The sequence below is a fragment of the Numenius arquata genome, chromosome 11 (assembly GCF_964106895.1).
Source record: "Numenius arquata chromosome 11, bNumArq3.hap1.1, whole genome shotgun sequence".
Lineage (NCBI taxonomy): Eukaryota > Metazoa > Chordata > Aves > Charadriiformes > Scolopacidae > Numenius > Numenius arquata.
The window spans coordinates 21,231,479-21,256,194 of NC_133586.1; the positions used below are offsets into that span (position 1 = coordinate 21,231,479).

The window sequence follows — 24,716 nt, forward strand, 5'->3', positions numbered from 1 at the left end:
AAAATAAAATTAAAAAAAAAAGAAGTCGGCACGGACTTCGTAGCCAGGACAGACACAACTGCACTGTCTCTCCTCCTCAAAGGAGGCAGCTTTCCTTGCACAAACCCGCGCTGCCAAGTTCTAAGCACCTGAAATGGCACCAGGGACGGCTGGGGAGACACGAGCAGGGCGTTGCCACTGCTCAAAACCTCTCCCAGGGATTTTTTTTTTTTTTTTCCCAAGACAGCAGGTCCTCTCCTCCGGGAGAGGCTGGGGAGCGGGTACGGAGGGGAATCTCGCCAGCTCTTCTGCAGCCGGGAGAGCCAGGATGAAAACGCGTGGCCCTCAGGGGCCACTACTCATCGGCAGCCAACGTGCGGCAGGCAGATCTTGAACGGGAGCCTCCTATGGAGAGAGGGAAAGAGAGGGAAGAGCCCAGCGGGGAATATCCACAGTTTGCCAGCAATAAGTTACCTGTCTCGCTTCTCCTCCTTTGCTGTAACCGGAGAGGAAGGGGCTGTTGATGTCCTCTTCCATTTCTGAGGTTTCTGGCACGTTCCCCCGCTATTTCCCCCTTATTTTCCCTGTTGTATGCTCGAGGTGATCTGGAAGCGAAAATCTTGGGGGTGGTGATTTAAGACTTTTTGACCAGCTTGGAAGTTACCAGCTGCTGCTGCTGCTTGGTGGGTGTCTTGTCCCAGGAGTCTGTGCCTGCATGTCATTGAGCGCAAGGGTGGCTGGCGCGGATCGCTGGGATACGCCGCAGGGAGACCTCTGCCTCCGTCCGACAGCCCAGCTCTACTCCCAGCCTGTACAATAGCAGAGGTTTGGTTTTACGTTTTCCCTTCTTTTTATTTGAACTTGCTTTTTGTATTCTGTAATGTGATCCTCGGGCCCACAAATCCATGTGATTTCTATACAAATGTTGTAAAACTTGACTGTAGTGCAGTATTTCCATTAAAATATCAGGGCTAATCATTGTGTACAGATTCTTCCTTCCTCCCTTCCTGATCATACACAATGAAATTTCGGGGCGCTTCTGAGGAGAGAAAAAAAAGGGGGTAGGGAGGACAAGAGGTGCGCGCGGAGTGGCCTAGGCCCAAGGATGGAGGGAGGAGAGGCCTCTGCTTCGGGTTCTGCCTCGGGCTTCCCATTAATTTACTAAAAGGCTCAGCGTTTGGCGCCGGCTGGAGGCAACAACGAGCCGCTTATTTTTCTCCCGGGGCCGGCAGAGCGAGTAACGCCGTCCCCGGGAGCGCGTTTCGAGGCCCGAGGCCCGCTGTCCCTCACGGCCCAGCCGAGGCCCCGGCACCCGAGGTCACCTCGGCGGGGCCAGGCAGCCCCGGCCCTTGCCCGGAGCAAGCCGTTTGGCCCCGGGATGCACCCCGCAGGGTTGCCTCGAGCCGGGAGAGGAGGCCTTGCCGCAGGCGGCGGCCCCTGGAAGCGGGGATACCGGGGACCGAGCCTCGGCTCCAGCAGGCCCGCAGCCGCCATACTGGACCCGCCTCGGGGCCGCGCCGCCCCGTGCACATGCGCGGCGCCGGGCGGCGGGGGAGGGGGCGGTGCGCAGAGGGCCCGCGCATGCGCAGAGCGCGCCGCTCCAGCCAACATGGCGGCCCTGAAGCACCGGCGCACGGCGCTGGAGCGGGTGGAGAAGTTCATCTCCGAGGTCTACTTCACCGACTGCAACCTGCGGGGCAGGTGGGCGGTGGGGCTGTCGTCCTCCCTCCCTCCCCTGTCGCCTCCCCTGGGCCCTCCCAGCAGGCAGGGGTGGGCTGCGCCGCCGCCCCTCCTCCCTCCCCCCCCCCGCCCCAGGCTTGCTCCCCTGTGTGGCCACGGCCGGTGAGGCCGCTCCCCCCGGGTCGCTGCCGGTCGGAGCCCGGGGATCTCAGTGAGCAAAGCGCACACGCACCCTGGCCAGCATTGAGCTCTGCCTCAGGGTGGTGCTGGCACAGTCACCTCTGCCCCCCCCAGCCCTCCTTGGCGGGGCTGCAGGCCGGAGGGACACTGCCGTGGGGGCAGCTCCAACAGGGCCCTTTAACAGGGCAGATTATTACTGTGTTGTTCAGTTAATGCTGTGAGGCTGTGAAGTGGTAGCAGGGTGATACAGCCATGCTGGGGAAGCAGAGTGGTCCCTGTCTCCCCCCCGACACATAGCCCAGGCTGGTCCCCGCACGACTAGCTTTATTAATGGTCTCTGACTGCAGGCTCTTTGGGGATCGCTGTCCGCCAGCGTCGCTCTCCTGCTTCCAGACCCCGCGGCGCATCCCGTACGATGAGGCTGTTAGGCAGGAATTCACACCGGCTAAAGTGGGAGACTCCTTCGGCCCCACGTGAGTACCCGGTTTTGGGGGCGCCATGACTGCGGTGGGGCTGGAGCTCGTGTCTCGGAGCTACTTGTGTGTGTGAATCCTCACAAGCTCTCAATGGTCAAGAAATGAGTGGATAATCCTCTTCCCTGGTGCTTTGGGGAGAAGGTGTCTGCCTAGAAGCCCTTGGGGAGGTTCCATGAGGAAACTGACTGAGAAGTGTCTCTTTCCAAGGAAAGTGAAGGGCCATGTTCATTGATCCTTTCTGCTAAGACCTTCTGTTTGTAATCATGGTTGTAACTAAATGGGTGGGACCTGTGTGCTTTGTCAGGGCTGGGAGGAGATTGTTTTTTTTTTTCCTAACTGTCCTCAAAGACACGATGCTGCTGCCTGTTTATCTGGGGTCCCAGAAGAGGCTGGTTTGAGGCCAGCACCACAGGGTTTGTGTGCTGCCTTCTGAGCTTCCTCACCCACTGGGGCTGGCGTGCCTCCTCACAACCTGGGCACGTAAGGGTTGTGAGCAGTCCTCACTCTGCTTTTTGCTGTAGAGGCTCTGAGGAAGCGTGGCTTCCCTCGGGGAGAGGTCTTGCAGTGGGCTGAGGTTGCTGCCTGCTCTCTTCCAGGTGGGAGACGTGCTGGTTTAAGGTGGAGCTGAGCATCCCCCCGGCGTGGGCAGGGCAGGAAGTGCACTTCGTCTGGGAGAGCGATGGGGAGGGCATGGTGTGGCGAGACGCCCAGCCTGTCCAGGTAAGGAGGTGTGGATCAGGGCTGTGCCAAGGGCTGTGTGTGGAGGGGTTCTCTCCCCTACCCCTCTGCAGTGGGGCTGCAGAAGAAACTCCCCTCCCATTTGTTATGCACTCTCAGAGCAACGTCTGCATGTGAACCAAGAAAAATGGGAGGTGAGGAGGAGGACGTGCAGAGGGTTTTTAGCCTCGAGTGGTAACTTTGAGGCAAAAGAGAGCTGTCTTCAAGTACAGGGAAAACTACTGCACAGAGAGGGGCAGTGTTTGTGAAAAGCCTGATGCGTGGGGTGGGAGAGAGGACCGTTCTCGTGGTTTGTGCTGTCAGACCACAGCGGGTCCGTGGGCTATTTCCAAAGCTCCGCCCAGAAAGGCAGACCTTGCTGGTGGGTTTGAGTATTGTATTCTAGAGGTTCCCCCCTGCCAGGAGATAAAATTCTGGTCTACAAACTAGTAACAGCTGAAAATCCCTTGCTTAGGCGTTAGCAAATCTGTCTTGGAAGAAGGATAGGCAAGCACTGGGCTTGAGATGTGAATCTCCACCCCTGTCAACAGCAGTGGGACAGACTCTTGTCACATGGGTTAACTTCAGTCCTGCTTTGAAGGGGTGGAATGGCTCGGGTGGCCTTTTGCAGCCCTGCCCTGCTCTGTGGTGGTGTCCACAGGGTTTGTGTTACTGCTGGGGCAGCGGCAGTTTCTGAGCCAGTTGTTCTGTCCCATGAGACCCCATCCAGCTGGGCTTCGGGGTGTTTTTTCCCGCCCATGGTGGACCTCTGAAGACGTGTGTTAAATGTGCCACCTTCCCCTGCAGGGTTTGACGAAGGAAGGCGAGAAGACCAGCTACATCCTGACAAGCAGCCTAAAAGAGACGGAGCCCCACAGGTGGGTGGTCAGCCTGGCTGGAGCCCCACCACCACTGGGGGAGCTTGGTGTTGTTTGAAGCCAAGAGGCCGGGGTGGAACGTCCTTGTGTGCGTCCTGGTGCTGTGAAAAGCGTCCAGCATTCGGGGTCTCTGTCGGTTGTTCAGGTTGGGCTGGTCCCGCCACAGGGAGGGGAATGGACTTTCCCAGCCGATTCCTTTTGATCTGCTCCCTGACAGTTTCCTTCTGGTCCCCACAGTGTGACGCTCTACGTGGAGCTGGCCTGCAATGGTCTCTTTGGGGCCGGCAAGGGCAGTATGATCGCCCCTCCAGACCCTGACAGGAGGTTCACCCTGAGCAAGGCTGAGCTGGTCATCTTCAACAGGGATGTCTACGAGCTGCTGGTGGATCTGGAAATACTGCTGGACATGGCCCAGGTCTGTGAGCTCATTCTCTTCCCATCTCTCGCCATTTCCACCTCCTTCCACAATTTCATTTTATCCCTTTTTCCCGCCATCCCATGACCTGTCTCCTCCCACCAGAAGGTGCAGGAGGAGCAAATGTTTGCTCCTGCTGCTTTAGCACAATTGACGTTGTCTAGAGTAGGAAAAAACTGAACAGAGAGCCACAGGTGTTTTTTTCACCCACTTTCTATTCCAAGGCAGGATCTATTAGACCAGAGGCCCCTGGGATGGGGTTGTGTGTCACCTGGCTTTAGAAGGCACATGAGCAAAGGCATACGGTTGTGTCTGTGAAGCAGGGACGTGGTGTTTACCTAACACCGCTGGCAGAGCCAGATGTTGGAAGGAGGTAGCAGGTTCTCCCTTGGGCAGGTGGCATCCGAGGTGGGACAGAGAGCTGCTCTGAGCCAGATGATGTGCTGAGCTCAGAGTCAAGCTGCTGTCCTTCCCAACCCCAGCTCCTCGGGGAGGAAAACCAGAGGAGTTTCCAGGCACTGTACACGGCCAACCAGATGGTCAACATGTGTGACGTTATGGATCCCTCCACTTTCCCCGCTGCCCGTGACCTGGCTGCGGCCATCTTCAGCCAGAGAAACGGCGAGAGCCAGCACACCATCCATGCCGTGGGGCACTGCCACATTGACTCTGGTGAGAGCAGCGCAGCGTTCCCTCTCTGCTGACCTGGACGCCAGGGTGTGCTGCCCAAGGGGAGAGCTGACTGCCCTTGGGCTCCAGGCTCTGGGTGCTCTGTCCTGAGGGAAGGGAAAGGGACCTCTGTGCTGCCATGTAGCTGGTCTGTCACTGAGGCAGGGGAGCGTGTGTCTGACTAGCTGTGCCATTCAGAGCACTGGTGCGGCTGGAGAGGAGGAGTGAATTACAGACCGCTGTTTTCCACCTGTTGGACTTCACCCCTCGATTTTCAGTCCCTTTAAGGGCTTCAATCTCAACAGAAAGCCAGCAGGAGAAGCGGGAGTTGGAGGCCCCTGGCTGTGTTGCTGTCAGACACTTAGTCAAAGGACAAGATTTTGCCCTAGCACTTTCCCTGGCTGATCTGCGAAAGGCAGCACAGCCCCATTCCCAGAGGAGCTTGTGCTGAGTAATAACCATGGTGGGGCCATGCCTGTCCCCGCAGCTTGGCTCTGGCCATATGAGGAGACCATCCGTAAGTGCGCTCGGAGCTGGGTGACGGTGGTCCGTCTGATGGAGTGCAATCCGGAACTCACCTTCGCCTGCTCCCAGGTGAGTGATCTCCCTCTGGGGAGCTCTCCTTTTGCTCATGGCTTGTTGCTTCTCCAGCATGACTCAGAAGGAGCTGGGGGGGCTCACTGGGAGCGTCCTGCGTAGTGGCAGAGAGGAGGGGCGTTGGTGTGGAGCTGTGGTGGGAGCTGTGGCTGATCTCTGTGCTTTGGCAGGCGCAGCAGTTCGAGTGGGTGCGGAGCTGGTACCCCGGGCTCTACGCACAGATTCAGGACTTCGTGACGAAGGGGCAGTTCATTCCCGTTGGAGGCACCTGGGTGGAAATGGTGAGAAGCATGGCGAGCCTGGCTCACTGCGCCCTCCCTGCACCATCCCTCTGGGACCAGTCCTGACACCAGAATGGGGCAGAGCAGAGCCTTTGCTGTGCCCTGTCTGGTTGGTGATGGTCTCCGGGTCCAGAATGCAGTGTCTAGCCTAGCAAAAATACCATCCCTCCCCCAAATTGTCTCATTCCCTGAGAAAGGAGCTTTGGGCTGGACTGGCTGAGCTCTGCTCCTGCCTTCACCCTCTGCCAAGCTCTGTTCAGATCCTCCCCGTGATCTGCCAAGACAGGATGACAGTGGGTGGGAATGGGGGACTCACAAGACCTCCCCTTCCCTGGTGCCTGACTTGCCGCGTGGAATCCCTGTGCTTTTCCCCCAGGATGGGAACCTGCCCAGTGGGGAGTCCATGGTGCGGCAGTTCCTCCAGGGGCAGCGGTTCTTCCAGGAGCAGTTTGGCCGGATCTGCTCAGAGGTACTCGCTCTTTTCCAGCACACCTTCCTTACACCATCTCCTTCCACCTCTTGCGATGCGTGAGGGTTTCTCACTGGTTTGCCTCCCAGATACGATGTTCGGGTGCCTCACATTGACCTGCTTTTCGCAGCTGCAGCTGTGATGAGTAAATATCTAATGCCCCATGTATCATAGCAGTTAGCACAGGCACAGGCTCTGGTTATCTTGCCTGTAGGTCCCTGCCAGGTCTCTAGAATTGCTCCTTGTCTGGCACATTTTCAGTTCCCTCTTCAAGAAGAGCTAAGAGCCTGACTACCAAAAAACCCTCCACTGGTTTGTGGCCATTGTGACTCACATGTGTCTCTCCCCCTCTGCTGTTGTCACCTCTGCTCCCAGTTCTGGCTGCCAGACACGTTTGGATACTCGGCCCAGCTGCCCCAGCTGATGTGTGGTTGTGGGATCAGGCGGTTCCTCACACAGAAGCTCAGCTGGAACCTAGTGAACACCTTCCCGGTGAGCTGTGCTTCCCTTCTTGCCAGGGGATGGACTTGCAGTTGCCGGAGTCCATCTGCAGAGTTGGTTCCACAGGTTGAGCTGGTCCCTCCGCTCTGCTGACATGGGCTTTTCTTCCAGAAGCTCAAAGACCTGGCCAGTTTATGGTGGTAGCAATGTCCTGTCAGGCTTTAGGGGAGATTGTCTTGGGTCTTTTTAGTCTGGAGAAGAGAAGACTGAGGGGGATCTGATCAACGCCTATAAATACTTCAAGGGTGGGTGTCAGGAGGATGGGGCCAGTCTTTTCTCAGTGGTGCCCAGTGACAGGACAAGAGGAAATGGGCACAAACTTGAACATAAGGAGTTCCATCTAAGCATGAGGAGGAACTTCTTCACTTTGAGGGTGGCAGAGCCCTGGAAGAGGCTGCCCAGAGGGGTGGTGGAGTCTCTGTCTCTGGAGACATTCAAACCCTGCCTGGACACGTTCCTGTGCAACCTGCTCTGGGTGGACCTGCTTTGGCAGGGGGGTTGGACTAGATGATCTCCAGAGGTCCCTTTCCAACCCCATATTGTTCTGTGATTCATTCTGTGATTCTGAGAGGAAGGACATGGTTAGAGATCCCAGCTGGGCCCCTAGACTACAGATTCCTTCTGCTTCCAGATGGGAAGCTGTGACTTGAGTGCGTGTCTAACAGAGAGCAAACCCAGTCTCTCCTCTGCTCTCCCCTGCCCTTGTGGCATTCCCTATCCTTGTGCGACTATCTCCTTGCACTGATCTGTCAGAGCATCCTGCAACCCTGTGGAGAGAGAGTGAAGGCCCAGTTTGAATCCTCGGGGGGGCTCAGACGTACCTGTCCCCTCTGTGCTTCCCTGGTGACAAAGGTGCTGGGCTTTATGTGTTTGACAGGGCTTGCAAGGAAGCATAGGCTTTTAGTGCCGAGTTCTGTGCTGATGTGGTTGAATTGTGCTCTCCATGCACACATTTTTGTGGGAATTCAGTTGAAATGCTGAGCTAAGGGTGAATTTATCTCTTTCTGATACCAGCATGACTGGAGATTCCCTTTGGGAGCTCCTGGGAATAATGAGGCTGTGCTTTAGCATTTTGCAACTGTGTGGTACAGGAGGGCCGCACGAGACACTGTGCTTTCCTTTGGTTCCCCTCCAGCATCACACCTTTTTTTGGGAAGGCATTGATGGTTCCCGAGTCCTGACCCATTTTCCCCCTGGTGATTCCTATGAGATGCACGGGAGAGTGGAGGAGGTGAGTGAGGTTGCCAGACCTGCATGTGAAAGGCAGTGCCAGCCCTTCTGGGCCAGATCTGAGGCTCCAAGGAGAGGGCACTGCCTGGGAAGGGAGCGGGATAGCTGGCAGCATTGCTGGAATAATGCTGTTTGGGTGCCTGGCAGTAAATTGCCTACCTCTGAGATGTGTCTGTGCCTGATTTTTGGCAGTTCGGGTTGAGGAAGAGAGGCTTCCACCCCAAAGGCTTTCTTGTGTGGAGCTGGGGCTGGGCACCAGGGGATTACAGCTGTGCAAAATTCCCTCTAGATGCTGAAAACGGTGAAGAACAACAGGGACAAAGGACGCGTGAACCACAGCGCTCTTCTCTTCGGCTTTGGAGATGGAGGAGGAGGCCCCACGCAGAAGATGCTGGACAGGATGAAGAGAATGAGTGACACAGACGGGCTGCCAAGGTGAGAGGAGAACTCTCTTCCTCCGTCCTCGCACTTGTTTTGAGCCGAGCCTGGCCTTCAGCAGTGCCAAAGGAAAGGGTGTGCAAAGGAGAGCAGGGAGCAAGCGGGACGAGTGGAGCGCTAGGAAGGATTGTCAGGGAGACAGAATCTCTCCATCATCAGGGAATGTAAGAACAGGTACGTGGGGCAGCCTTGGACTGTTTGCCAGCCCTCGGTAGAGCTGTGGGGTGAGTGGCCGGTGCAGCAGAGGTGCCTGGCAGTCAGTCCCTGCCTGGGGAATGTCTTCACGGCAGGCAGCGTGGAGTGGCAGAGGGATAGGAGGAGGTTGTGTGTGGTTGTGTTGGAGTTTCTGAGGCCTCTGTTCTGGAGCTGTCGCCTTTCTGGTTGGGCTGCACCATTAGCTGTGCCACAGGCTTCTCCCCTGGCTCATCGCTCTTTGTGCATCTCTCCTGCAGGGTTCAGATCTCCACTCCTGACCGACTCTTTTCCGTCCTGGAGAAGGAGTCATCGCAGCTGTGCACCTGGGTGGGAGAGCTCTTCCTCGAGCTGCACAATGGGACGTACACCACCCAGGCCCAGGTGACTGCACGCGTGGGACGGGGACAGCGGTCTCCCCCACCCTGAGGGATAGCGGCCATTCCCAGTTCTCTTTGCTACTGCTCAGGCGGCTTCAGGGTTTGGGTAGTGACCTTTAGGTCTCAGCAGTGGGAGCCACCTCGTAGCCAGGACTCCAAAAGGCGGATCTATTGTCAGACTTTCTTCAAGGGGTGAAGAAGAGGAAGCCAGGACACAGCAGGGCCCCCTTGGTCAATAGCTGCCACGTCCTTCACTTCAGCAGATAGTTGCAGAGCTTTGGTGAAGAGGCAGAAGAAGGGGAGGAAGGTGAGAACAGAGACAGAGGAAGCTATGTCCTGTGCTGGGAGTTTCAGCTTGGTCTGTGGCAAAATATAACTCGCTGGCAATGGCAAACTCATGACACCTAGAAATAACTAGCCTTCCTGCTCCAGAGCTGGGCTTTTCCTGCTGGTGTGAGAAACCCACTCCTGGCTCCTCATTTCCTAAGCATCTTTCCTTTCTCCTTACTTTGACACCAGATAAAGAAGGGGAATAGGGAGTGCGAGCGAATACTCCACGATGTCGAAGTACTCAGCACCTTGGCTCTGGCACGGAGCGGCATGTTCCAGTATCCCGCCGGCCAGCTGCAGCGGCTCTGGAGGTGAGAGCATATCGGGGGAGGATGTAATGAGGGCTGGGGACTTGAACATGAGAGCTTGGCTGCTCTTGAGGTACCTCTCCCCATCACCAACAGCTCCTTGCCCCTGCCTGAGCCTGGGTAGAAATCCTTGCGATCAGTGCATCAAAATTAGCCCGGACCAGTCGGACCGCGCTGGAGCGGGCGGTTATTGGGCTGATGGTGAGAGATGGAGCCAGAAGGTGACTGACCACAACCTGTCTTCATTTGAACTGTCTCTTGAGTGAGTGGGAGAGCGGTGCACAGCTAGGATGTAGAGACCTTGGCAGATTCACTACCACACTGCTGCGTGCGCACAACCCCTTCCATAAACCACTCAGGGCTCCACCTGGAAAATGTTCCAATGCTTTGCTTGATTCTCTCCTTGGAAGATAGCTCCGAAGCCACACTGCTCTGCTGGCTGGAGGCTTCATTTCCCACCTAAGCTTATTCCTCACCAGTTTGGACTTGTCTGAACTTGTGCAACAATATATCTGGTAGCCCCAAGGGATAAAAAAAAATGATTCTCACTCTCGATGGTTGTGGTTTACTAAGATGACAGCTGGCAAGTCCTAACGTAAAGGATTTTAAGGATGGAAATTTTCCATTTTTTATGGAAAAAATCCTTTTCTCTCAAGTGTTTGCTAATGAGGGGATAAGAAACAGTTATTAAGTTTGTCCATCTTGCAAACGGGGCTTACTAAGCAAGAACAAATCCACTGCTCTCCCCTGTTTCCTCACCTGGTTTCTCTTCCCTGTTTTAGGTTATTGCTGCTCAACCAATTCCATGATGTTCTGCCAGGCAGCTGTATCCAGCTGGTGGTTGAGGATGCCCTGCGATACTATGCAGGTGAGCAGGGAGTTTGTTTAGGAGAACACTGGGTCCTGCCTGGTGGGGCCACAGAGGTTTCAACCCTGGACTGCCAGGCGCTGTGGGTTGAACCTCTGCAGGCGTGGGTCCGTCGTAGCGCTAACTCAACAGGGAATTAGCAGGGGAGCCCAGGGATTAAAAAACACCCCGGATTACTGACTTCTCTGCTCCCTGCTGGCATGCCAGGATAGACCCCAGCAACGGTTGGCTTCTCCCTGCCCACAGGCCCTTGCAGTAGCTTTGCTTTATTATAGCACCACAATTTTCCAGTGAGCTGGTGTAGCTCATTGTAGTCTTGTAATAACAAAGTTAAGAAGAATTATAAACTTTAATTACTTACTAATAGATAATAAATATTAATGATAATAAGCAGTTGTAGCTTGGAAGTAGCTAAAGCGCGTGTACATTCTGGCACAGAAGTGCCAGAAACTCTCTGAGATGTGAGAAATGGCGTGGCTGGATCCAATTCAGGCTGTTTTATTTGCTCAGAGATCCGCAGGGCTGGCGCTCAGCTGCAGGAGGAAGCTGTGCAGTCCTTATGTGGGGACCTGCTGCAGCCCAAGGTAGGGAGCGCTGGGAGCACCCTTGTGTTGAACACCTTGCCCTGGGAACGGACCGAGGTGATCTCCAGGACTGGGCCAGCTGGAACAGAGACTTTAGGTATGTCTAACTCATGTAGCAGGATTTCTTCCAGGGGCAGAGGTGGCTGGCAAAGAAATATTCTGCCTCCCTTTGCCTTGGGGGGTGGGGTTTACTGATTTGTCAGATGCCTCCTTGGGACTTTATCCCACTTCAGGTTCTCCCTGAACTATGGATAAAGAAGAAGAGGAGGGTATGAAGGGAGGTGGTAGGTCTGATGTGAGAGCAGCAGGGCAGCACGGTATCACTAAGGGTTAGGTCAGGGACATACATTGGAACAGAACCTCTTCGTTTTGCAGCTCTGGTGACAGTCCCGAGCATGGGCTATGCTCTAGTGAAGGAGCCCTTGCTGCCCCCTCAGCCTGTGGCCGTGAGGAAACAGGTAGGCACAACGGCCATTTTCCTCAGATCGGTGTACCCTGCATCAAAGCTTGACTGGGGAGAAATCTAGAGAATCCAGCACGCAGCAAGTCCCCATGCTAGATTTGCAATTGGGGCGCTCAACTCCCGCAGGTGTGTGGGTCTGTGAAATCTGTTTCTGTCCTTCCCCCCCGAAGGAGGATGGCTCCATTACCATGGAGAATGGGGTGATTGCAGTCTGCCTGGACACGATGGGGCGCCTGACCTCGCTTCACCTGGTGGGCTCTGAGAGGTATGTCTGTCACCCAGTTACTGGAAATCGCACTCCTCAAACCTTTCTCAGGTCTTCTTCTCACCGTACAGCCTTCTCCACTGCCAGTTCTTCTGACGCTGCTGTTTCTCTGTTCCACTTTGTTCCAGAGAGTCAGTCCCAGAGGGCTGCTATGCCAACCAGTTTGCGCTCTTTGATGATGTTCCCCTGTACTGGGATGCTTGGGATGTGATGGATTATCACTTGGAAACCAGGTAGAGGAGAAGTGCATGCTTGGATTTCGTCTTTGCGTTGAGCTTCTTGCCTCCCCATCAGCCCCGGCTGTAACAAAACCTCCAACAGAACATTCACTCTGTTGTGGGTGGGAGGCTGGATTGGGGTTTGGGAACCTGGATCTACCAGGCTGAGACCAGCTCTGCCTTTATCCCTTTCTCTAGGAAGCCAGTGACAATGCTGCTGAAGCCTCTGGAAATCAGCCTGGCTGGGGGCCTGCGGGGAAGCGCAAGCTTTTCTCTGCAGATCGGGAAAAGCAGCACCTTAACCCAGGAGATCATCCTGGATGCCACGTGTCCCTACCTCCGCTTCCTGACCCAGGTTTGGCATCTGTGCTGGGCAGACAGGGCCCCGGGGAGCTGAACTTTGCATCTCAATTATGTTCCCCCTCCTGTTTCCTTCCCTGGAGCCCCCCACTGCCCGTCCTCCTCTGCCTTAGGGGAAGGCAGTGCCAGGGTGGGGGTCCCAAGGGACAAGGGTGGCAGAGAGACCCATCAGTTCGTTTGTGTTCAGACTCTACTGTGATTTAGTTGTACCTGGTCCGGCTTGGGTGCAAGCTGGCTGCTGCGCACCGGGGAAAGATGAGTGCAGCCTGTCAGTCCCCCGTGGTGATCACAGAACCATAGAATGGTTAGGGTTGAAAGGGACCTTAAAGATCATCCAGTCCCACCCCCTGCCCTGGGCAGGGCCACCTCTCACCAGACCAGGTTGCTCCAAGCCACATCCAACCTGACCTTGAACCCCTCCAGGGATGGGGCAGCCACAGCTTCTCTGGGCAACCTGGGCCAGGGTCCCACCACCCTCACAGCAAAGAATTTCTTCCTAATATCTGATCTAAATCTCCCCTCTAATGATGCCCTTCTGTTACCACCTTTAGGTTGAGTGGAAGGAGGCTCACAAGTTCCTGAAGGTGGAGTTCCCCCTGCTGGTCCGGAGTACAAACGCCACCTACGAGATCCAGTTTGGCCACCTGCAGCGGCCGACGCACTGGAACACCTCCTGGGACTGGGCTCGATTCGAGGTGAGAGGAAAAGTGGTCTTGGCCCTCCCGTGGTGGGGCTGCGTTTGTTCCGGAGCGAATATGGCCCTTGGTACCTCCTGCAGGTGTGGGCTCACAAGTGGCTGGATCTCTCAGAGCACGGCTTCGGGGTGGCGTTGCTGAATGACTGCAAATACGGGGCATCGGCCCATGGGAACATCCTCAGCCTCTCGCTGTGAGTGGGGTTGGGGTGAAGGGGGAGCTGCAGCAGTCGCTTTGCCTTCTGAGGTGTATCTGGGAAGTGAAGGCAACGCCTGGTCCTAAGCGATCGTCGTTAATGAGGAGATAATCTGGTTTTGGTCACTGGCTGTTGTCTGAGAACTTTTGGCTGACTTAATTACAGTTGACTAAGATAATGTAATTGCTGTGAGTTACGCTGATAGGTAGTCCAGGAAAGATCAGATCCATATTTGCACCAGGTAAATTTTCTGTTGCTGGCCAAAATATAGACTGAAGGGGAGGGGAGAAATGGCAAAGTTATGGATTTATGCAAAGCTGAGAGAAACTCTCTGTATTTTAGTTTGAGTCCATCAGCCACAAGTTTCATGGGAAAGCGCCCTTCAGAGGTCGATTTTTAGCTTCTGAGACACCTTGTCTGGGGTTCTGTTTGCTCTTGGCAGAAACCAGCAGCACGTGTGTTCCCGCCTCAGGGCACAGTCTGGAGGCGGTTGTCTTGTCACAGTGCTCCTCTGGCTCTGGGCTGGGTGACAGAGAGTGCTGCCAAGACACCAGTCTCACCCACCTCTTGTTGCCTTAGGCTGAGGGCACCCAAGTCCCCCGATGCCACCGCAGACATGGCTCACCACCAGTTCACCTACGCCGTGATGCCTCACCGGGGTGAGTGATGGGCAGAGCTGGGTCCCATGGGGACAGGCAACTTGAAGGAGGATGCTCTGGTGAACCCTCGGGGTGAGCACATGAGGCTGTGGCCGCGTAGAGCCTGGCTAGAACTTGTGTTTCAGGTTCCTTTCAGGATGCCAGTGTGATCCAGTGTGCCTACAACTTGAATTTCCCCCTCCACGCGGTGCCGGCCAGCTCTGCCCAGTGCCCAGAAGCCTGGAGCGCCTTCTCTGTCAGCTCACCCGCCGTCGTGCTGGAGACTGTCAAGCAGGTGAGTCGCCGGGGGCAGAAGCGGGGAAGGCAGACGGGTTAAGCTGACGTCATTAAGCATGGTGGTATGGTTTGAGGAACCCACGACAATTTATTGTCGTTCAGACAATTATTCTCTAACCCGATGACTCTCCCCACCGCGGAAGGGGAATTGGGGAAAAAACAAGGAAACCTGAGAGTTGAAATAGAAACACATTTAATAGAATAAGACATTAATAATACTAAAGAACCACTATTGATCCCGATACCAATATAAAATACACAGGGACTATCCCCAGCCCATTCCATCACAGGGAGCCGTGCACTCTCAGCAGGGACAGCCAATGTGGGACCCTGTGAGGGGAGGAAGGGAAGGGCTTAGGGCTCCAGCACCGGGGCAAGGAGTTCTCTGGACCCAACACCATTAAGGGAGAGAGAGAGAACTTCTCAGCAAACTTTCTAGTTTATATTGAATGTGATGTTCATGGTATAAAATAACCCTGGTGGCAGCTTGGATCACAGAATCATGGAATTGTCAGAGTTGGAAGGGACCTCTAGAGATCATCCAGTCCAATTCCACTGCTAAAGCAGGGTTGCCCAGAGCACATCCCTCAGGATGGCATCCAGGTGGGTCTTGAAAATCTCCAGAGAAGGGGACTCCATACCCTCCCTGGGCAGCCTGTTCCAGGGCTCTGGCACCCTCACCAGAATGAAGTTTTTCCTCATATTTGAATGGAACTTCCCATGTTCCAGCTTGTGCCCGTTGCCCCTCATCATGTCACTGGGAACCACTGAAAAGAGTCCGGCTCCATCCTCCTTCAACCCACCCTTTAGGTACTTGTAAACATAGATAAGGTCTCCCCTCAGCCTTCTCTTCCCCAGGCTAGAGAGCCCCAGCTCTTTGAGCCTTTCCTCATCAGGGAGATGCTCCAATCCCTTAATCATCTCAGTTGCCCTACGCTGGACTCTCTCCAGTCGTTCCCTGTCTCTCTTGAACTGGGGAGCCCAGAACTGGACACAGTATTCCAGTTGTGGCCTCACCAGTGTAGAGTAGAGGGGAGGAATGACCTCCCTCGACCTACTGGCCACACTCTTCCTTCTGCAGCCCAGGATCCCATTGGCCTCTTGGCAACAAGGGCACATTGCTGGCTCATGAATAATTTACTATCCACCAGGACCCCCATATCCTTCTCAGAAGTGCTTTCCAGCAGGTCCATCCCTAACCTATATTGGTGCCTGGGGTTCTTCCTCCCCAGGTGCAGGATCCTACACTTGCCCTTGTTGAACCTCATTAGGTTCCTCTCTGCCCAGCTCTCCAGCCTGTCGAGTGCCCGGGTCTCGCTTCTCCTCATCCCCGCACTTGGGGAGCTCAAAAACACTGAGACCTTGAAACCCGCACTCCAGAGCTGGCTATAAAATAAATATCTTCACAAATTCAGGCAGCAGAATCTTCTAAAAATGCGGTTTTGCCAGGCGTTAGAAGGGAAATTAGTCTAGGACACATGGTTTGCTCTTTCCACCGCAGCTGGGTGGTAGGGAGGCTCAGCTGAGGGGAAACCCTCTGGTTTGCGTGTCCTGCCGGGTGAGGAGAAGGGGCAGGTCAGGAATGCCTGTGCACCAGGCAGAGCATCTCTGGGGTCCGGCTGCACCCCGAGGTGTAGGGTGGGATGCGCCCATGCTGTTTGCCTGACCTCCCCTCTGCTCGGTCCCCCACAGGCTGAGGACAGACCCGGAGCGGTGGTGGTGCGGCTGTACGAGGCGCACGGCAGCACGGTTGTGGCCTGGCTCCGGACCTCCCTCCCCGTTCAGGAGGCAACGCTGTAAGTCCACAATGGAGGGGCTGGGCCTGTGTGGGGAGGGAGATGGGTGGCTTTGACCTCTCCCCTTCCTTTCTTCCCCAGCTGTGACCTCCTGGAGCGGCCGGTGGCCAGGGGCTGCCTGCCACTGGAGCAGCGGGGCATCAGGCTTTCCTTCACACCCTTCCGTGTGCTCTCTGTCCTCTTGGTCCTGAGGCGGTGATGCTGCTGTCGGTCACCCTGGCAACCTGGACCAACACCCTGAGCTCAAATTGTAGCCTGAGGCTTCCTCCATCCCAAGAGCTGTGCAAGGAGGCACGCAGTTCCAGGGAGGAGTCTTCCCCTCATCCCCCCGCAGCCATCGGAGAGCGGCGCTCCAGAACAACCACCTTCTTTAGGAGCAGGGAACGGTTGCCCTCTGCCTAACCAGAGAGAAGTGAGTTCCCCGCTCGCCGAGGCATGGGTTAGGGCTGTGGGACAGGCTGGCTGACCCCACACGGGCTCTGCTCCATCCTGGGAAGTTTGGGGAGCAGCAGCTTCTGCATCGCGGCCTTTAGCTTGTCCACACTCCAGCAGCGAGCGTAAAGACACGCTACAGTCATTCCTCTCTCCCTTCGCCTGCCTCTTGCACTGCCCTTGGGGAAGGGGAGCACAAGTAAAGAGGAGAATTACAGGAAAACGTGCTCCAGCCTGTTTTCTTAATTCATTTCCAAATAACTGCGCTGATCTGCCTCCTCCCAGGGGCTCTGCTGTAGCTGCTGCTCTCTTAGTGTCTGTGCAGGACCTTGCTCCTGGGACCGGGGAGGCAGAGCTTACCTTTGTTTTGAATCACAGAATAGTTTGGGTTGGAAGGGACTTTTTAAAGGCCATCTACTCCCATCTCCCCCACCTTGCAATGACCAGGGACATCTTCAGCTAGAGCAGGTTGCTCAGAGCCTCATCTAACGTGACCGGGAATGAATTTGGGGGAGGGGGCGGAATTCTGCTCCAGCCCACATGGGGAGGAGGCTGGGCACAGAGGGGTTACCCTTAGCATAAAAAGACGTGCGCGGTAATTTCTACACAAAATACTTTATTAGTCAGCTAAAAAACACAGCCTTCTCCGTGATGCAGGCAGCAGGCAGAAAGGGAAGAGAGAAAGGAAAGGGGGGGGAAATCCACTTTTAGGCAGAGGGAAGGGTCCATGGCCCTTATCCCCCTCAAAATACCTGGGGACAGCAGAAGGACGCTGGATAAATCAGCCCCGTCACCAAACCCAGCTTCTCTGTCCCACGCTGGCAGGACGCAGTGGCAGCGAGCGGGGATGAGCGCAGGGACAGAGCAGCCCCATTTCTCCCCAAGCTCCCTCTGCGGCTGTTAAAATGCCCCTCGGGAGGAGGGCAGCGCGTGGCACTCACACGGCAGGGGCTGCGCCTGCAAGATGGGAGAGGAAAATGAGAAGTCAGAGGGTGAGGAGGTGCCTGGTTCTGCCCCCCTGGGCCCTCTCCCGCCCCTTGGCACACCCTTGGTCCCCTCACACCAGGGAGCGCTCCTGCAGCCCCTGCCTGCGCATTTGAAAGCTGCAGGGACGGCCAGCCTCACCTCTTCTGCCCCTGCGTCCAGTCATCCGGTGGCTTCTTCTGGCTTTGACGGGCACCTCAGGCTCAGACAAGGCTGGAGCAGTGGTTGCTTTCCTCCTCCCACGAGCACGACCCTTCCTCGGCCTGTCAGCCACCTCCTCTTCCTCCTCCTCCTTCACAGCCAGCTCTGGGGACTTTGCAGCAGCCTTAGGGTGCCGTTTCGAGGCACGCGAGGTGACCTAGGTGGACACCAGAGCCGGAGCTTAGCAGCAGAAGCGTGCTTGGGACCGCTGGCTGATGAGAAACTCCCGGTTAGGAGCCCCACTGTGAATTTGGGAGCAGGGCACAGGGTACAGGACAGCCTCTAGACCCAGCAGGAGACCCACATCAACCACAACAAAGCTTCTTACCTTGGGGGTCAGAGCCTTGGGATCTGCCTTCAGCCGAGCACGTTTCTTGTGGGACGCCTGCCCTGTGTGGGAAGATGTGCCCGGGTTAGGTGGGGAGAGAAGAAGATGCGACAGAGAGCGCCGGCCCCCCGGGGACAGGCTGCGGCACGGTGACCTTTCAGGGATGCCCGTCCCGGGTGACGCGTGAGCTGAGCACTGGGGAACTGGCACTGGGGTGGAGGAAGGGCTTGAGGGGGGCTCCCCCACCCCTGCCAAAACACTGCTCGGTTCAGGCTCGCAGCCCCGGGGAGAGCACACCCTACGGCTCTCAGGCTGTCACAGGCCTGTCAGCGCCCCAGGGAGAGGGGCTTTTCTCCTGCCTTTGCCCCCACGCTGTGCAGTGAGCGTAGGGCGTCCCAGGCTCCAGCCCTCCCGCAGAAAGAGCGAGACCCACGGGGAGGAGAGAGGACACTCACCTTTGGGAGCCATGGGGCCGGGCTCTCCCTGCAAGGAAGGTGACAGCGGTGATTGGGGCGCAGTCGTTCCGCAAGTAGCGGAAGCAGAATCCGTGCCCCTTCTGTGCCCCACAGCCAAGGCAGTGATAGGGAAACGGCCACGTTTCCCTGGGAAGCCAGAGGAGTCAGGCTTGCTCCGCCTGCCCTGTGCCTCAGGGACTCTCCCGTCAGCCCCTGCTCCTTCTGCAGGGCCCCACCAGGCACGGGGCACAGGACAGGGCTGCCAGACCACCCGCTGAGCCCCTGTTTCTGCCATCAGCCCCTCTGCTCCAGACTGCCCGCCATCCCTCAGCCAGCCAGCCACCACACAGAGGGTCCTTGTCACCTCCACGTCCAGCGGTCACAGCAGTCTGGTGGGAGAGGGAGGCCCCCAGCCACGCAGCATAATGCTGGGGTGGGTCTCGGGAAGCAGAAAATGGGCTGGTGTCCCCTTGGAGGGATGGTTGGGGGTACCCAGCCCCAGGCAGCGACCCCAGACTCCTACCTGGAACCATATGGTCCTGCCGTTGCGGTCACGCAGGGAGCTCATGCCAGGCACCAAATAACACTGCAGCCAGTTCTTGAAAGCGGCATAGTTATCCAAGTCATCTGGGTCCAAGAGCTTTTTTTCTGGGAAGGGAGAGAAGGAAAGGACAGAAGTAGAGAGGAAGCAGCGACCACCGTGTCAGGGCGCCCTCCCAAGCCTCCTGCTGCTGGGAAGGCGAAGCCCAGGCCTCCCCACCACCCCCAGCTGTCCCTGTCCCCCCCCCCACGTCACCCTGCCCTCACCCGCCGAGATGACCTCCATGGGCACGGTGTGGCACAGCTCCAGGAGATCTGGGTTCTCCCGCATCAGCTTCAGCTTCTTGCTCAGCGTCAGGGAAGGATTCTGCAGGGGGGGCAGAAAGGGAGGGAAGTCACCTGCCACCCGCCCCAGCCTCGTCGGGGTGTCTCCTCCCGAGCAGCCGCCTAGTTCCCCCCTCTCTTCTTGCCCTCCTGAGCTGCCACGCTTCCGACCGAGTGCTCTACCAGGGCACGGGCCAGCCCTGAGCTCACCCCACAGACCCCACCGAGGCTGCAAACTGCGTGTTAGCACATTTCCCCGCAGCTATAGAGACACAAAAGACGGCTGGCATGCAAGAACACCCGCAGTTTGTAAAAACGGCCCTCAAGTAGCACGTTTTGTTTTCAGCCTCCTTTAAAATAGCGACCTTCTCTCCCTCGAGGCTGCGAGATCAGCTGTGGGCTCTATTGCAGCCTTCCCCAGAGGTTTTAAGTTTGTTTCCTTCGCCCCCTTCCTCTTCGCTCACCCCAAATACACCCCAGAGAGAGGTGAAGCCGGGCGCCTCACCGCAGCCGTGTGCCCGGGGAGCTGCCACAGCTCATCAGCCCGGCCACGTGCGAAGGAACGCCGCACACGTGAGGTTACAGAACTGCTGCACCTCGTTTGCCGCTCCACTGGAGGGGCAGACGTGCTCAGACAGGGGTGTTTATGGCAAAGGACAGCGAAACGCCCGAGGAGAAGTATCCCACGCAGCGAGCGTTCTAGCTGTGATGGGAAAATGCTTGGCCTCGGGTTGGGAAAGGCTCAGAGAAGCAAATACCTCCCGACAGTGGTACTGGCAGAGGCTGGCTGAGCTCTGCAAGGGGCTCCTGACGATGTTCTGCCCCATCAGAGTGAGGAACCAAACACAAACTGAAAACTGGCCCCAAGCTCTGGGCTGGAACGAGCCCAAAACAGCAGACCCAAACCAGAGCTTCGTGCCCAGCTAAGCCAAAAGTAGAGCCAGAGAAGGGCAGCTGGGCTGAGCCCAAACTGAACCACCTCCACCGCTGCTGAGCCCAACCTGGAATCAGGAACACTTCTCAGCTCACTCTGGGTCCCTGCATGCGAGGCAAGAGGCTCCCGGGAGCCCAGAGAACTGCTGAGACATCCCGCAGGGCCACAGGCAAACAAATCTGTCTGGAAACCTGCCCCTTTCTGAGTCTGTGAAAGCACCAGGTATTCCTCACCTTCTTCCTCCTCGCCTGCTCCTGATCCTTCAGGGCCTCCAGCACAGTCCGAGCCTTTTCAAAGGGAGGGATCTTCGACCTGAGAGGGTCCGTCTGTTACACACAAGCCAGAACTCTCGGTTCTGGCGTTTGCCTGTGTCTACCAGGCGCAGAGGATTAGCCAAGGAGCCACCAAGCTCTGGCAAACTCTTGGGAGACCAAACCTCCACAGCAGATCAGCAGGTGCTCAACCCACCTTACCTGTACAGGATCTCAGCGCGGAGGTAATTCCCAATTCCATTGAAAAACTTCTGGTTTAAGAGGGCCTCGCAGATGGGCTTGTCAAAAGCCCTGTCCTCCAGGTTCTTCAGCACGTTCTCCCTGCAACAGAGCGCAGGACCATCAGGCAGGTCCACCTGGTCATGGCCGTTCTACTGCCCTGCAGCGAAAGCAGCCCAAGTGGTGGTGGTGGGGGAGAGCCTTCCCTCGGGCTGGGCCGTGGCTGGCAGGGTGCTCACCTGAAGGCCTGGTACTCGGAGAGGACGCAGGGCCCGCGGCCCGGCTGCCAGGCATCCCCCAGACGCCATGAGCCGAAGCGGCGAGCGTCGACGAAGCAGAGGGCGCGCGGGGGGGTCTCCCGGGTGAGGAAACGGAGGTGGGCATGGCGGGGGAGCTGGGCGGCAGGGCACAGCCGGAACGACCCCGACATGCCGAAGCGAAAGACGAGGTCCTGGGGTTCTCCGGGGCCCAGCGGGGCCAGCGTCAGCCGCAGCTCCTTGCCCCGGGAGGTGGCCGAGATGCGGTAGGCCTCGCTGGAGAAGGGCACCGCCGGGTTTTTGCTCACCGCCGACCGCTCCACGCCGCCCGAGAACACCACCTCGCCGCACGCCTCGTTGATGTAGCGACCGGCCAGGTGCAGCTCCGGGCCCTCGGGCATGGCCGCCCACCGGAGGACACCGGGCGCCGCCACCCGGCCCGGCCCGGCCCGGCCCGACCCGACCCGCCACACCGCCGCCCGCCGCCCCGTTGCCTGGAGACACGCCCCCCCGCCCGCCTCCCATTGGCTGCGCGGGCGGGCGGCGCATGCTGGGAGTTGTAGTCCTACCGCGTCGCCATAGCAGCGATCCCCCACACACACTCCCCCCCGGCCGGCAGGGCACGGCCGGCGGAGGGGAGAAAGAGGCGGAAAACGGCTCGGCACGGTCACCGGTATCTTTAATGGGGCTTCCCCCAGGGCACAGCCTCACCACGGGCCGCCCCCAGCTTCCCCCCACCCCCCCAAGCCAGGCTGCCCCAGGGTCCAGTCGGGCCCACCAGGTCCTGCCCCACCATCCAAGTGTCGTCGCCAGCTGCCATTGCTCCTTCTCCCGGTGCCTCAGAGAAGGGTGTTCATCATGGCCTGGGCCTGCTTCAGCTCTGAGGAGGGATGGAGGAGGCGGTGAGGCAGTCCCACCACCTGCCCGGGGAGCAGGGCTCCCCTCTGCCGCCCCTCCACCGGCCTCACCTGCCAGCAGCACCCGGAACTTGTCGGCTGAGAGGACCATGGGGACGGCCACCGGCCCGCCATGCTGCCCGTCCCGCAGCTGGAAGTTCAGGTGCACAAGGGGCTCGTTGACCTCCCGCAGCTCGCTGGAGCTGAGCGTGTAATCCACCCGCCAGCCCACCGAGCCCAGCCGGCTCACTGGGGGCAGGAGGGTGGCCGATGTCAGCACCCCAGGTTGCTGGGGCTTTGCCACCCACCCACCCCAAAAGCTCCCCATGCCATACTCACACCGCAGGCTGCAGGCCCTCAGCCTGTCCTGGAGGGAGCTCTGCTTCTCCTCGTAGGACCGACACAACCCACCGGCGTGCTCTGCCCCGTGGGGAAGGGACAAGAATGCCGCCTGCAACCCCAGTAACGCAGCCAGAGGGGACAGCATGGCTGCGATCCCAGGCCCAGCCAGCGGTGACCACCCCAAGGGTCCCTTCCTCTACCTTTGGGCAGCCCCAGCTGCTGCAGCTCGCTCGACAGAGACTCGCCGTCCACGTTGTGCTTGGCAGCGCTGGAGAGGATGAAGCCGAGGACGGCGATGGTGGCCTTCACATCCCCCAGCTCTGCGGGCGAGAGGGAGGGTCAGCTCCCAGCCCTGGAGCTGGGATCCTCCCCCCCCCAGGTCGGGGACGGGACAGCACCACTCACCCAGCTTGGCGTCGGAGGTCAGCTTCAGGATCTTCTCATACTGCGGGAGAGGAGGGAACATCAGGTACCGCACCACCACGTAACACGCTCATTACCGACACTAACGTTAATCATTCCCACTTCAGCATTAACGCTACCAATAATTAACACCCATATTATCACTGCAAGGACTGGCCGGTAGCACTGGTAGTGCTAAGGCTTGTGTTAAGGGTATGAAACTCTGTAATATTGCTAATTATGCAGTTTTCGAAGGCGCTGACCCGGTGGGGGTGTGGGGGGTCCCACTCACCTCCATGGCCTCCCCCAGCAGGTCCCGCAGCACCTGGGCGCAGATCAGCTTCAGCTTCACCGAGGACTGCGGGGTGGTGGTGGGGAAAGTGTGACAAGGGGGAGAGGTGGGGGTGAGCACCGTGCCCGAGGCAAGGAGAAGTGGGGGGGGGGCACGGACAGGGGAGGGGGACACGGGCACTTAACGATTTTGGCCAGGGTGCTGATCTCGGCCAGGACCCAGTCGGGACAGTCCAAGTCCCCGCAGAAGCGGAACCGCTGCGGGGAAGGAAGGAGCAGTCAGACCCCGCCGCCGACCCCCTGACCCCGTCTCCCCGTCCCCCCCATCCCCGCCGCCACCGTTCCCCCAGCCCCCAACCATGTCGCCGCCGCCGCCGCTCTCTGGGTCCCCGCCGCAGACTCCGCCTCCGCCACCCGGAACCTCTCCCGCCCGGGCGGGAAGTGCCTCCACCGGGGCCTCTCCGGGAAGGCTCCGGGCGAGCAGCTCCCGGGCACGGTAGCCCTGCCCCTGGCTCCCTCCAGGGCTGGGGGTGGGAGGGGAGGGTGCTCCCCGGCTGGTGCTGGCCCTGCAGACACACACCCCCCCCGCCCCGGCAGAGCTCCCGCTCGCCCACAGGCAAGTGCAGCTCCTGCCCGGCATCGCCTGGCCCCGGTGGGTCACCCCCAGCCCCAGGGTCAGTGTTTCCCCCCCAGCATCGATTTCAGTCCCAGCTCCGTTATCTTTATTTTAGATTCAACCCCGGGTCATTTCTTCTCCAGACCCACAGTCGCTATTTCAGCCTCGGGGTCTTTAATTCAGCTCCGTGCCCGCCCGTAAATATATAGAATCATAGAATCACAGAATGGTTAGAGTTGGAAGGGACCTTAAAGATCATCGAGTTCCAAACCCCCTGCCCTGGGCAGGGACACCTCCACTAGAGCAGGTTGCTCAAAGCCCCATCCAGCCTGGCCTTGAACCCCTCCAGGGATGGGGCAGCCACAACTTCCCTGGGCAACCTGTTCCAGTGCCTCACCACCCTCACTGTAAAGAATTTCCTCCTAATATCTAATCTAAATCTCCCCTCTTCCAATTTAAAACCATTACCCCTTGTCCTGTCACTACACTTCCTGACAAAGAGTCCCTCTCCGGCTCTCCTGGAGGCTCCCTTCAGATATTGGAAAACTGTCCCCTCTTCTTACTTCCTCTGGGAACTGCTTTTATTGCCCTGCAAACCTTGGGGCTCCAGGCTTTCCCGGCGACCTCATCCTCAAAATCACCTTTTTTTCCCTCTCCCCAGGGCCAAGCTCAAAGATGGCACCTTCCACGTGGAAGCAAATCTTTAGATATATTCTTGTTTGGGCCATGTAGACCATAAAGTTCTTCCTTCGTTGATGTGCAGAGGTGGTGCTTGTGCAGGGTGATTGGCTTGTAATTTTAATCTGCGCTGGGGACGTCCTGTGAGAATAACTTCACAAGTTTTCCCGTTCAGGGCCAACCCTCGCTCTGAAGCGTTTCTTTACCCGTGGGACCTAGTTTTTGATGGAGCCACTCCGCAACCGACACCACTTGGGATGTAAGGCGATCCCTACTTTTATTTTCTGAATTTTAATCAACTCATCCACTTTTGGGTCACGCTTTGTGGCTGGTTTCTTGTACTTGGCGTGAGCTTTCACCCATCCTATCCTGCATGCTGGATTTCTGGCTACGTCTACTACTAATTGCCAATCTTGAGTTCCTCAGGCTGGAGATCTGTTCTCTT

At 57.6% G+C, this 24,716-nt stretch overlaps 3 protein-coding genes across 3 annotated transcripts; 1 reads left to right on the forward strand and 2 right to left on the reverse strand.

Annotated features, from left to right (window-relative positions):
- Positions 1-1,561: 1,561 nt before the first annotated feature.
- On the forward strand, positions 1,562-16,751 carry MAN2C1 (mannosidase alpha class 2C member 1). Its single transcript, XM_074155550.1, has 26 exons — positions 1,562-1,680; positions 2,187-2,312; positions 2,912-3,035; positions 3,840-3,910; positions 4,148-4,325; positions 4,808-4,997; positions 5,482-5,588; positions 5,762-5,872; positions 6,249-6,341; positions 6,717-6,833; positions 7,978-8,073; positions 8,362-8,507; positions 8,963-9,086; positions 9,602-9,723; positions 10,503-10,588; positions 11,099-11,269; positions 11,548-11,630; positions 11,806-11,900; positions 12,029-12,133; positions 12,317-12,473; positions 13,030-13,173; positions 13,257-13,366; positions 13,949-14,028; positions 14,154-14,302; positions 15,997-16,100; positions 16,182-16,751. The coding sequence occupies exons 1-26, from the start codon at positions 1,589-1,591 to the stop codon at positions 16,297-16,299; spliced, it is 3,099 nt and encodes a 1,032-aa protein (XP_074011651.1). The 5' UTR covers positions 1,562-1,588; the 3' UTR covers positions 16,300-16,751.
- Positions 16,752-17,134: 383 nt separating this feature from the next.
- NEIL1 (nei like DNA glycosylase 1) lies at positions 17,135-21,447 on the reverse strand. Its single transcript, XM_074155694.1, has 9 exons — positions 21,029-21,447; positions 20,772-20,891; positions 20,547-20,610; positions 19,308-19,407; positions 19,024-19,148; positions 18,501-18,528; positions 18,046-18,107; positions 17,658-17,874; positions 17,135-17,489 (listed from the first exon to the last, which is right to left on the reverse strand). The coding sequence occupies exons 1-9, from the start codon at positions 21,445-21,447 to the stop codon at positions 17,470-17,472; spliced, it is 1,155 nt and encodes a 384-aa protein (XP_074011795.1). The 3' UTR covers positions 17,135-17,469.
- Positions 21,448-21,706: 259 nt separating this feature from the next.
- On the reverse strand, positions 21,707-23,387 carry COMMD4 (COMM domain containing 4). The gene is made up of 8 exons (XM_074155695.1): positions 23,336-23,387; positions 23,164-23,235; positions 22,979-23,044; positions 22,690-22,729; positions 22,485-22,604; positions 22,282-22,362; positions 22,015-22,191; positions 21,707-21,926 (listed from the first exon to the last, which is right to left on the reverse strand). Exons 1-8 carry the CDS (start codon positions 23,336-23,338, stop codon positions 21,886-21,888), a joined length of 600 nt encoding a protein of 199 aa, XP_074011796.1. The 5' UTR covers positions 23,339-23,387; the 3' UTR covers positions 21,707-21,885.
- Between the last annotated feature and the right edge of the window lie 1,329 nt (positions 23,388-24,716).